At 49.6% G+C, this 13736-nt stretch overlaps 1 protein-coding gene across 11 annotated transcripts in view; it reads left to right on the top strand.

Annotated features, from left to right (window-relative positions):
* Positions 1-13736, top strand: part of agrn (agrin) — a 260122-nt gene that overhangs the window by 177802 nt on the left and 68584 nt on the right. For all 11 annotated transcript variants that reach the window (XM_056421999.1, XM_056421994.1, XM_056421995.1 and 8 more), the window contains 2 exons: positions 1613-1837; positions 5847-6053. In XM_056421999.1, the coding sequence (XP_056277974.1) occupies positions 1613-1837; positions 5847-6053 (432 nt within the window). The remainder of the gene's footprint in view (positions 1-1612; positions 1838-5846; positions 6054-13736) is intronic.

The following is a 13736-nucleotide window of genomic DNA, read 5'->3' on the forward strand; positions in this document are numbered from 1 at the left end:
CCTCTCCGCTCCTTCTCCTCCCTCTCCACTCCTTTTCCTTCTCCTCCCTCTCAACTCCTTCTCCCTTTCCTCCTTCTCCACTCCTTCTCCTCCCTCTCCACTCCTTCTCCCTTTCCTCCTTCTCCACTCCTTCTTATTCAATCCTTCTTCTCCTCCTTCTCCACTCCTTCTTATTCACTCCTTCTCCTCCTTCTCCACTCCTTCTTATTCACTCCTTCTCCTCCCTCTCCACTCCTTCTCCCTTTCCTCCTTCTTCACTCCTTCTCCTCCCTCTCCACTCCTTCTCCTCCCTCTCAACTCCTTCTCCCTTTCCTCCTTCTCCACTCCTTCTTATTCACTCCTTCTCCTCCTTCTCCTCCTTCTCCACTCCTTCTTATTCACTCCTTCTCCTCCCTCTCCACTCCTTCTCCCTTTCCTCCTTCTCCACTCCTTCTCCTCCCTCTCCGCTCCTTCTCCTCCCTCTCCACTCCTTTTCCTTCTCCTCCCTCTCAACTCCTTCTCCCTTTCCTCCTTCTCCACTCCTTCTCCTCCCTCTCCACTCCTTCTCCCTTTCCTCCTTCTCCACTCCTTCTCCTCCCTCTCCACTCCTTCTCCTCCCTCTCAACTCCTTCTCCCTTTCCTCCTTCTCCACTCCTTCTCCTCCCTCTCCGCTCCTTCTCCTCCCTCTCAACTCCTTCTCCCTTACCTCCTTCTCCACTCCTTCTCCTTCTTCTCCACTCCTTCTCCTCCCTCTCAACTCCTTCTCCCTTTCCTCCTTCTCCACTCCTTCTCCTTCTTCTCCACTCCTTCTCCTCCCTCTCCACTCCTTTTCCTTCTCCTCCCTCAACTCCTTCTCGGTTTCCTCCTTCTCCACTCCTTCTCCTCCCTCTCCACTCCTTCTCCCTTTCCTCCTTCTCCACTCCTTCTCCTCCCTCTCAACTCCTTCTCCCTTTCCTCCTTCTCCACTCCTTCTCCTCCCTCTCCGCTCCTTCTCCTCCCTCTCAACTCCTTCTCCCTTTCCTCCTTCTCCACTCCTTCTCCTTCTTCTCCACTCCTTCTCCTCCCTCTCAACTCCTTCTCCCTTTCCTCCTTCTCCACTCCTTCTCCTTCTCCTCCCTCTCAACTCCTTCTCCCTTTCCTTCTTCTTCACTCCTTCTCCTCCCTCTCCACTCCTTCTCCTCCCTCTTCACTCCTTCTCCCTTTCCTCCTTCTCCACTCCTTCTTATTCACTCCTTCTCCTCCCTCTCCTTTTCCTTCTCCTCCCTCTCAACTCCTTCTCCCTTTCCTCCTTCTCCTTCTTCTCCACTCCTTCTCCTCCCTCTCCTTTTCCTTCTCCTCCCTCTCAACTCCTTCTCCCTTTCCTCCTTCTCCTCCCTCTCCGCTCCTTCTCCTCCCTCTCCACTCTTTCTCCTTATCCTCCCTCTCCGCTCCTTCTCCTCCCTCTCCACTCTTTCTCCTTCTCCTCCCTCTCCGCTCCTTCTCCTCCCTCTCCACTCTTTCTCCTTCTCCTCCCTCTCCGCTCCTTCTCCTCCCTCTCTGATGTGTCCCGGTGCCGTCTTCTCACCGACCTGTATCTGTGTTTCGTGTGTCCACCGTTGTCCAGCTGAGGTTTCTGATGAAGTGTTCTCCACAGACCCGTGCAAAGACAGCGAGAACAACCTGAGCTCGATGTGCCGGGTGGAGGCGCTGACCCGCGAGCCGCTCATCTTCGGCCTGCCGGAGTTGTGCATGCTGGACAACGAGCCGCTGTGCGCCAGCGACGGCCACACGTACCCCAGCGAGTGCGCCTTGGCAGCGACGAGCATGCAGAAAAGCATCAAGCTCCGGAAGGTCCACGCGGGCCGCTGCAGGAGGCCGGGTAAGAGACCGGGCCGGAACCACGGAAACGCCACGTCCTGAGCTGTAGGCTCTGACTGCACGACTGGTAGCCAGCGGTGGGAATACAAGTTTCCTGCCGTGTTGTCGCTGGGGGGGGGGGGGGGGGGGCTCGGCTGTTGTTTTGACGGCGGCCACGCTCGCGTGTACCGAGACTCCTGACAGCGCCACAGACGGGAATAGAGCGCCGCCGCGTGACGTCCATTGTTGCAGCCGACAATGGAGGCGCATGGCCACTCTCCTTCTCGTCCGCTCGGCTTCATGGGGGGGGGGGGGTCACACACTCACATACTTACACGCTCACACATTAAAACCCTCACACAATCAAACACTCTCACACTCACACATTCACACACTCAATCACTTACACACTCACACACTCAAACACTCACACACTCACACATTCACACACTCACACACTCAAACACTCACACACTCACACATTCACACACTTACATACTCAAACACTCACACACTCAAACACTCACACACTCACACACTCAAACACTTACACACTCACACACTCAAACACTCACACACTCACACACTCAAACACTCACACACTCAAACACTCACACACTCACACACTCAAACACTCACACACTCACACATTCACACACTCACACACTCAAACACTCACACACTCACACATTCACACACTTACATACTCAAACACTCACACACTCAAACACTCACACACTCACACACTCAAACACTTACACACTCACACACTCAAACACTCACACACTCACACACTCAAACACTTACACACTCAAACACTCACACACTCACACACTCACACACTCACACACTCAAACACTTACACACTCACACACTCAAACACTCACACACTCACACACTCACACACTCAAACACTCACACACTCACACACTCAAACACTTACACACTCAAACACTTACACACTCACACACTCACACACTCAAACACTTACACACTCAAACACTTACACACTCACACACTCAAACACTCAAACACTCACACACTCACACACTCAAACACTCACACACTCACACACTCAAACACTTACACACTCACACACTCAAACACTTACACACTCACACACTCAAACACTCACACACTCAAACACTCACACACTCAAACACTTACACACTCACACACTCAATCACTTACACACTCACACACTCAAACACTCACACACTCACACACTCAGACACTCACACACTTACACACTCACACACTTAAACACTCACACACTCAAACACTCACACACTCAAACACTTACACACTCAAACACTTACACACTCACACACTCACACACTCAAACACTCACACACTCAAACACTCAAACACTTACACACTCACACACTCAAACACTTACACACTCACACACTCAAACACTTACACACACACACTCAAACACTCACATACTCAAACACTTACACACTCACACACACTCACGCACTTACACACTCACACACTCACACACTCAATCACTTACACACTCACACACTCACACACTCAAACACTCAGACACTCACACACTTACACACTCACACACTTAAACACTCACACACTCACACACTCAATCACTTACACACTCACACACTCACACACTTACACACTCACACACTTAAACACTCACACACTCAAACACTCACACACTTAAACACTCACACACTCAAACACTCACACACTCAAACACTTAAACACTCACTCACACACACTCACGCACTTACACACTCACACACTTACAGACACACACTCAAACACTCAGACACTCACACACTTACATACTCACACACTCACACACTCACACACTTAAACACTCACACACTCACACACTCAAACACTCACACACTCACACACTTACATACTCACACACTCACACACTTAAACACTCACACACTCACACACTTAAACACTCACACACTCACACACTCAAACACTCACACACTCAGGGGGGGTTCTAACTCTTTGCCAGTATGCGGATGAACCTTTCTTTTTTTTTAAATGAAAGAATAATTCAATTTGAAACAGAGGTCCATGAAATCATATCCCCAAATTGCAAATTGGGGTCTAATGAAAATGACCATTTCGACTTGTAACCATGACGTTGCCGCGCTGCCGCCGCCGCCGCCCTCTCGCTCGGAGACGGCGGCGGCGACGTAATTAAGTATGGCGTGACGGGCTTTTAAAGGAGGAATTAAATTGCTGTACAAATTTGATCCAGTGATCAGGAAGGAAGTCAAACGGATGCCTCCAGAACAGAGAGAAGCAACAGAACACAGAGAAGCAACAGAACCGAGAGAAGCAACAGAACAAAGAGAAGCAACCGAACAGAGAGAAGCAACAGAACAGAGAGAAGCAACCGAACAGAGAGAAGCAACAGAACAGAGAGAAGCAAACGAACAGAGAGAAGCAACAGAACAGAGAGAAGCAACAGAACAGAGAAGCAACAGAACAGAGAAGCAACCGAACAGAGAGAAGCAACAGAACAGAGAGAAGCAACAGAACACAGAGAAGCAACAGAACCGAGAGAAGCAACAGAACAGAGAGAAGCAACAGAATAGAGAGAAGCAACAGAACACAGAGAAGCAACAGAACAGAGAGAAGCAACAGAACACAGAGGCCGGCTTCGGATCGGATGTTTTTCTCACTTTAAATGGCAAGTTTGCCTTTTCACATTCCCAGTGTTTGTGGATTCATGCTTCGTGGGGCAAAATGTGATGAACGTAATAGTTGAGACTCCAACTTGACCTTAAAATACTTTGAGTTTGAATCCCTAAATTGTATTAAAGTTAGTTGGGAACTTTTTACAATGACGTTAGATGGGATCTCGAGTCCATTTATTCCCTTTTTTTAACACATAGATTATTGAAACAAACTCCATAAAAGTTAAGGGGGTAATTCTCTGAACTGAAATATAAAGAAAATAATCCTGAACAAAAATTGTAATCTCACATTCTCATTGTGTTCGTACTATTAATCACACAATAATTCACCTGAATGATGTTTTGAAGGAAACAAAATTAAACTCCTTTCTTCCTCTGCTTCTCCTCTGAAATAAAGCGCCAGTGAAATAAAGAACGAACGCTCGATAGGAGCAGAAACTAACGGGGTCCTTTTGCCGGTCCGGCCTAAAGCATCCGTCACCCGGCAACCCGCCACGCCGATTTGTTTTTTGCCTGTGTCGGCTTTAAATTTCATCTCGTTTGAACGCAATTAAATTGATTCGTAATTCCATATTTACTTTACTCCAGCTGTGAGCAGTCCCTCAGAGTCCTCTCAGGGCGACTGCTCACTGCATAACCGCTCAATTAACACAACATACAGTCTTTTCTTCTTCCCGGTGAGCTATTGAAGCTGTTTGTGCAAAAGGACTTCAAACCGCGCCGCGGAAAAGAAATAAAAAACGCATTTTATTTCGTACTTTTTTCTTTTATTTCAAATGGATCAGTCCACCCAAACATGTAATTACCGTCTGAAAAGAAAACATCTTTATGTCCTCTTTATGAGGAGGATGGGTTTGACGTGTTGTTATTTGTCGTGCTTGCCGACTGCTTCTGTTCTACTCGCCTCTGTTCCCCGTCTCGCGCTCACAGAAGTGGCAGTTGAAAATATCGCTTAAAAAAAAGAAGAAGAAAAAAGGGCTTTGTGTGTGTGTTTCGACGGGTACCAAATTAAATCTCCACGTCTGACTGCTGCTACAAGACAGACGTAGCGGGTTTTTTTCTTTTCTTTTAGTTTATAAATTATATGTTGTCTAAATGTTCTTTGCTGTTGTTGTTTGTTAACTGGTTGCACTTTATTACTTTTTGTTATTGCTCACTTTATGTTGGACCAGATTCTAACATACTTTCGATTTTCTGTATGTTTCCATAAATGGAAAAAAATGGACAATAAAGATGACAAGCGGAGAAAATGGACGCACGCGGTTCTGGAGACAGGGGGATGTTTTTTAAGGCTTTCGGTTTGACCCTTAACCCCACGTTAACTCCACCCCCATCCAGAGCGCTGCCAGGACGAGTGTCGCTTCAACGCCGTGTGCGTGGTGGAGCCGCAGAACGCCCGCTGCTCCTGCGACCCCATCGAGTGCGACGGCACCTACAAGCCCGTGTGCGGCGAGGACGGCCGCACGCACACCAACGACTGCGCCCGGCGCAAGGCCGAGTGCCTGGGCCGGGCCCCCGTCCCCGTCAAGCACCCGGGGCCCTGTGGTGAGTGGAGCTGGGGAGCCCTCTCTCTCTCTCTCTCTCTCTCTCTCGGACCGTTTAATGTGTGTCGCGTGTGTCTTTTTTGTCGTCCTCTATCTTCCAGGCTTACGTGTGTGTATCGGGTTTTCCTTTTTTTCTTCAAATGTATCGGCGATGCTCTCTGGAGGAGGGAGGGGGAGGGTGTGGGAGAGAGAGAGAGAGGGGGGGGGGGGTGTAACTCAAACCCAACAGGACTCACGTGTGCCTTCCTTTAAAAAAAAACAACAACGTGCCTTCGCCCCGTTCACCAGCCATCCATCTCCTCCTCATCCTCGTCACGCTTCATGCCTCCATCCCAAACACACACACACACACACACACAATGAAACGCCACCTCCATCCGCTCTCTCCGTCTTCAGTGTTTCTCTCCCCCCTCCTCCTTTCTTCCCCCCTCCCCCCCTTCCTCCTCTGTCTATTGTCTCCTGTGTGTTTGCTTTTTTCTTGCATATATACACATATATATTTCTATATATATTTGAGAGAGAGAAAAAAAAAGCTCTTCTTTCTTGTTTCAGTGTCAATCTGTCTGTCTGTCTGTCTGTCTTTGTCCGCGCGGTCGACTTCCTGGCTGTCTGCGGGGGCGGCGGGTGGAAAAGTGGGGTCACCCGGTGGCCCGACCTCATCAGGCGGAGTGTGATGGGTGAAGCCCCTCCCCCTCACTCCGACACAAGGGGAGCCTAACGGGAGCGGCGGTCTTGTACAGCTCCTTCTGTTTGTTGTTGTCCTCTCCTCTCTCCTTTTTCTGTCTCCTTGTGTCCTTAATGTCCTTTCCTTCTGTTCTTTGACGCCTCCTGCAAAAGACGTGACCCCGCGAGGTTGGAGAAGTCTTCCCCTGTGCTTTTATTTCCTGTCTATAACTTCTGCTGTTCCTCCCCACCTGCCTAACCCCCCCCCCCCCTTTCCCCTCAACCCACCTTTCATTTTCTTTCGGTCTGCAGGAGCATGTTTTCAATTTTTCTGAGCGTAAAAGGGTAAATACTTTATTTTCTTTTTCTTTTATGTTTGGATGAAGTAAAAAAAACGGTTAAAAAAATAAATAAAAGAACTTCAACATTCAGGTGTGACCCAGCTGACTGAGAAGGTCAGAAGACAGGTCGCCCAAGTTAATTGAGGCGTAAAGATCTTTTTGTCCAGCCTGTTCCGCCTAGCGACCCGTTCTTTAACGTTCCTCGTCGTGGGGTCCACGGGGAGAAATGTGTATTTAGTGGACATGGGTATTCTCAGAGCATGACATTTACACGGCGTGTCTGTTTGAACGCCACATCTGGCTTCAAACCTTTCTGACCGTGACCCCGATGACCCCCGTGATGACCCCCCACCTCCATGCAACCAATCCACTCAGCAGACACGTTCATTTTGTATTGAAATAAAAAATTTCATTGTTTTACTGCTTTTGTGACAGCGGCTGATACCCCCCCCCCCCCCCCCCCAAATACCAAAGTGCTCTCGGCCTCCGCCCCTTATCAGCGTTATTTGGCGGTCTGAATTATGTACCGGCAGAACAGCGGCGTGCGAAAGCTCTTGTGTGTTTTGCTCTGTTTCATTATTTCTCAGCGCTGCTGTTCTCTCCCCCCCCCCTACACACACGCCCCCTTCCCTCCCTCACTTGTTTAGTTATTTCACTTTCTCCCTCCTCTTGCTCTTCCCTCCCTTCCCCCTGCGTCAGTGACTTGTCGTATGTTTCTTTAATGCAGTTTTAGTGACATTTGCATATATATATATATATATTAATATATATATATATATATATATATATATTTAGCAAAACAGAACGCCACCCCCCATTGATCCAGTTTTAATTAAACATCAAAAGAGGCGAGTGTACCCACAGAGACTGTTGGTTTAGTCAGACAGATGATATGCATGCAAAGGGAATGTGTGTGTGTGTGTGTGTGTGTCCACGCACACGTTAGAACTCTCTTTCTGTCTTGTCTCTCTCCCTCGTGTCCCACGCGGCCGAGTGACGTGAACACAAAAGACCTAAGATACACATACCCCCCCCCCCCCGAGGGCCGCATGACAAGTGCGTCTCCCCCGTCCGGGAATCGATCAGTGGCCCGCACTGTGACACACACACACACACACACACACACACACTCCCTTTGTGCTCTCCGATGGTGACTGGCGGCGGCGACGGGTAAAAAAATAAAAAGGGACGCCTGCACTCGCGAATCAGGGTCGGAGGCTTCTGACAAAAGTTTTCCACGCGGAGGGAAGAGTTTGATGAATTATCATGATTTGATAAACAACGATGCCTGTACCCCCCCCCCCCCTCCCCGTTTCATTGGCTGAGCGGTGCGTTGCGGCGCGGGGTTGATCGATCGCCCCTGCCAGCTGTCAAACGGATAAAATTCTCCACTTCTGCCGCCGTCGTAAATCTCTTTTCACGCCAGCGACAGCGCTCTAATGTCAAGGTCCCACCCCCCCCCCACCCCCATCCCCCACCCCTCCTCCTCCTCCTCTTCCTCCGTGTCCGCGCTCGCCTCCACAAAGTATGGTCACATGCAACGGACTGCCCCCCCCCCGCCTCTATCTATAACACCCACCACTGCTGTCCTCCTGCTGACAACCACTTGATTGATATCTAAAGCTCATCAAGTGAGGGGATGGAGAGAGAGAGAGAGAGAGAGAGAGAGAGAGGCCGCCAGCTGATTCATTTAGAGCCACGGCGGAGTCACAAATCTTCAAGGCGTCCGAGAACGCGGCGAGGAGTCGGAGACGGCTCCCCGGGACGGCGTCCTGACACTGACCGTGTGAGCCACGTGACTCCCTCTCCTCTACTTATCGTTCTCCATTCCTTCTCCTTCTTCTTCACTCCTCCCTTTCCTCCTTCTCCACTCCTTCTTCTCCATTCGTTCTCCTCCCTCTCCACTCCTTTTCCTTCTCCTCCCTCTCCATTCCTTTTCCTTCTCCTCCCTCTTCACTCCTTCTCCCTTTCCTCCTTCTCCACTCCTTCTTCTTCACTCCTTCTCCTCCCTCTCCTTTTCTTTCTCCTCCCTCTCAACTCCTTCTCCCTTTCCTCCTTCTCCTCCCTCTCCACTCCTTCTCCTCCCTCTCCATTCCTTTTCCTTCTTCTCCCTCTTCACTCCTTCTCCCTTTCCTCCTTCTCCACTCCTTCTTCTTCACTCCTTCTCCTCCCTCTCCTTTTCTTTCTCCTCCCTCTCAACTCCTTCTCCCTTTCCTCCTTCTCCTCCCTCTCCACTCCTTCTCCTCCCTCTCCGCTCCTTCTTCTCCCTCTTCACTCCTTCTCCCTTTCCTCCTTCTCCACTCCTTCTTCTTCACTCCTTCTCCTCCCTCTCCTTTTCTTTCTCCTCCCTCTCAACTCCTTCTCCCTTTCCTCCTTCTCCTTCTTCTCCATTCGTTCTCCTCCTCTCCCCCCCCCCCTCCCCCCATCCCCCCCAGAGACGACTGCTTCCTCGTCCGCTGTCGAGACAAAAAGAAAATAGATTTTTTTTGTATTCCCGTTGTGATGATTGCGTTGGACTCTCCGGCGCCTGCTGTTGCCGCGCGGCCGTTCTCCCAAAATGCGCACACACGGAGATATTGATTTAGTTACAAGATGAATATATAACTCCACGTGTATCTCCTGTGGGATGTCAGCGCAGCAGGCTAACGGCACAAAGCGAACGCGTGCGCGCTCCGTCGATGTTGTTACAGATGTATATTTAGAGGAGGGAACAATGGAGGGACGTGGGGCCCCTGACGTCCTCCTTTTCATTCGCTCTCATGTTTTGCTTTTCTTGTTTGTTGGCGCCACCATCGCTCCAACTCGATGATGTCATATACACGGCCGTTCAAAAGTTTGGGGTCACCCAGACAATGTTGTGTTTTCCATGAAAACTCATACTTTTATTTATCAAATTAATTGCAAAATTAACATCAAATATAGTCAAGACATTGACATGGTTAGAAATAATGATTCTTATTTAAAATGTTAATTTTAAGGCCAGTATTAAAGCTTCTCTCACCAGCATAACTGTTTTCAGCTGTGCTCACATAAAAAGGGTTCTCAAGGGTTTTCTACCCCTCTGTTAGTCTTCTAAGGCGATAACACAATGTACCATTAGAACACTGGAGATGGGTCTCGACACACCTATGAAGAGACTTCATTAAAAACCAGAGAATAGTCATTTACCACGTTAACAATGTATAGAGGGTATTTATGATTAATTTAATATTACAATAAAACAGTGCTTTACTTTAAAATAAGGACATTTCTAAGTGACCCCAAACTTTTGAACGGTAGTGTAATGTTGGATAATAATTCAAATAAAAAAGTTTCATTCAAACTTTAGTCGTTTCGCCCAAGTTGCGGCCCAGATGGTTCTCCTCCTCTTTAACTCTATATTTAGGGCCCACGGCTCCCCGGGGCCCGTCCGTGTGCCGGTCTCACGGCTGGCACCGGGAGAATGGGAAGTGGAGAGTTTCTAAACTGGTAGTCAGGAGGAGAATTCTGTGAAACTGCCGAAAACACACGAACACACACACACACGCTCACACACACACACTGACACAAAGTGTGTGTGCGCGAGGCAAAATTTGGAATGAACAAATGGAAGAGCGAGTTTTTGAGGACATGCATTCTTTATTCACACCTCCTTTTGTCATTTCCACAGCCGGAGGTGCATGTTTGTGTGTATATGTGTGTGTGTGTGTGTGTATGTGTGTGTGTGTGTGTGTATGTGTGTGTGTGTGTGTGTGTGTGTGTGTGTGCAGGCGCGCGAGGAAGTGCGAGTGACTTGCTTGAAAATGTGTTGCCTGTCGCCTACGGAGGTTAGAGCGGAATCATCACTCAGCGTGCAGACACCCCCCCATTGACAAAAGAGGAGGGGGGAGGGGGGGTCGTCATCTGCATGTTTATTTCATTAGCGTGTCTTCCTGACGGCTGCGGTGATTGCACTTGACTCTCAGATTGTGTAAGTCAGCCTGAGATCACCAGTGTGATGTTCCCCCCCCCCCCCCCACAAACACACACACACACAAACACACCACACACACAGACACCACACACCTCACAATCAAGTTAATTAGAGGAAGTGCCGTGGACCCGCCGGTCCACTGACTGTCCGGCCTCTCTCTTCTTTTCCCTCGGCTTCGGTTTGTGTTGCTCAGTCTCCAGTTTTTTTCCGAAGAGTCTCTTGGTTGTAAATGCACAAAGAGTCCCTGACCCCCCCCCCCCCCCCCCCCACTGCGAGCGTCACCTGGACTACGCACACCGATGCACCGCCCGCCATCACACAGGGCGAGCGGTTCGGAATGGCAACACGGACCCGCGGAGTGGGGGGGGGGGGGGGGTGGAGTCCAATTAACATACGTATGAGTCGAGCGGAGATGGGAGAGGAAGCTCTCGCCAAAAAATAATCTCCCGGCTTGTTCACCAACATGTTACCGCGGGTTGGAGTCACAGCCGGCGCCCTCAACCCATGGGGTCGTTAGGCTTTAGGAGGCCCCCCCCCCACTAATTAGATAACACCACTAAGTGGGCAGTGAGGACACTTCGGGGCAAGCAGATGGGTTTCGTCCTTTCTTTTTTAAAATATATTTCTTACTGTTATTATTTCGCCGTCTCTGTTCCAGTAGAAATATCTCGGTGTGAACCCTGCAGCTCTTTTTCTTCTTTTTTTCATTCTTTTTGACCCTGCTTGACGGGAAACACTGATAGATGCATGAAGATGTATTTAGGTCTCTGGGAGACGACCCTGTGGGGGCAGAAGAGCCGGGACAGGGCTCGCATCCCACCAGCCTGTAGTGGTGACAGGCTGCCATTTCAAAGCTCCTGCCTGCCTGCATCCGAGGGAGAGAGAGAGAGAGAGAGAGAGATGAGGAGCAGCGAGGATCACAAGAGACAAGGAAGCGGACGGTTTTTTCATCAAGGCAACTCTTTCACAGGGAATGCCAGGACAGTTTTGGTTGAACCCAAAAGAATCATCCGTTCCCCTAATCCTGAATGAAGCCCAAGCGGCCCCCAATTGGGCGCCCGGGAAAAAGCTCATCATAGGCTGTTATAACCAATGAGAGAGAGAGAGAGAGAGAGAGAGAGAGAGAGACAGAGACAGAGAGAGAGAGCTTTTTAACTGTGTCATAAGATTTGGGAGAGCCTTTTCTTCCCCCTACACCCTCTCCAGTTAATAAATCAGGCAGAAACATTGTCTCTCCCCCCCGAGGTAGAGGATGACAAAAGAGAGAACAAAAGTTGAGTTGAATTTTCTTTCATCTTTCCTTTTCAATTTTTTGTTGTTGCTACGGTCGTGAAACAAAAGAGAACGGGGAAGACTGAGGGCGTTATCGGGCGGCTGCAGTCATGTGTTGTGAGCTCGTCGTCCTTGGGAAAGCGGGCTGGGGAACGTGTCGGGGGGGGGGGTCAGGTTGTACATCACAAGCTCACGCGCGCGCTCGTTGAAAAGAGATCACGCGGGTATACATTGTTGTTTTTTTAAAGCCGTTCCAAATGAAGCAGCGTTGAATAGCGTCCATGTTTTTTTATGTGGCACACACACACACACACATACATACACACACACGCACACAAAGAAAATCAGAAGCATTTTTTTTTCTTTTTTCTTTTATCCGAAACATATAACTTTCCCAAAAGATTAGTTCAATTGCAACCACAACTTAGCGAGGCCGCGCCTCAGCGCCTGTCATCACTTGGAGTCACTTTGACCTCATGAGGAGGGTGTTCAGGTGGAGGTCAAAGGGTCAATCACAGTGAAAACAGCCAATTGCCTCCGTCCGTGTTATCAGCCGATCACTTGCACCCCGGCGCTTAGAGGCGGAGGCCGAGCGATCCGGAGCCGGTCAATTAATTAATCACAGGGGCCTCAAGGGCAACGAGTCGCCCCCCCTCCCTCCCAATGCGATGCCTTCTAATCCCCCTAATGGCCACGGTAACGATGGAGCCGTGGGTGGTGTCGTTACAACGGGGCAGTTTCCACGACAGCCCCACACATTAAAAAAAAAAAAGGTTAGACAAGAGAAGGAGGACGTCTGTGGGTGTAAATCACCTCCTTTGAGCGCTCCTCATCAGGAGTGATTTGATGACCCACGTCTCACCCCCCCCCCCCCCCCTCAGCCCCCCTCAGACACCTCAGCATAAAGCCGTGCTGAATCGATGGAGTCGTGATCAAAGGATTGTACGGAGCATTTCTTCTCTCCCAGTTTCCTCTCTCTCTCTCTCTCTCTCTCTTTTCTCTGATCATGAAGTCGGGTCGTATCCGCCCGTCTGCCACCGCCGGGAATCATCGGCGCAACACTCCGGTGCTGCTTTTTAATGGAGTCCTGCTGGAGCGAGTGTGAGTGTGTGAGCGAGGGAGAGAGAGGCCCTCTCTGTGATGTCCCCGTTTCATACCGGCCTCTGCCCAGGAGCTTGCCTTTTGTGAATTATTAAGGCAGAGGGGCTCTTTCTTCTCTTCGCCTGTTTCTTTCTCCATTCATTCTCTCTGTCTCTCTCTCTCTCTCTATCTTTCTCGCGCACTCTCTTCGTCTTCTGTTTCTCGCTCCGGCCGAAGCGGTGGCCCTCTCGCCCGAGATGCAAACGGCAGCCTTTGAAGGGGGCACATCGGGAACGTCAATTAATCCGGCCAGTTTACTCCCCTGGTCGGAAAAAAAAGAAAGAAAGAAAATAAGAAAGAAAGAAAGAAAGGCTGC

This window comes from Pseudoliparis swirei, chromosome 9 (assembly GCF_029220125.1).
Source record: "Pseudoliparis swirei isolate HS2019 ecotype Mariana Trench chromosome 9, NWPU_hadal_v1, whole genome shotgun sequence".
In the NCBI taxonomy this organism is placed as follows: domain Eukaryota; kingdom Metazoa; phylum Chordata; class Actinopteri; order Perciformes; family Liparidae; genus Pseudoliparis; species Pseudoliparis swirei.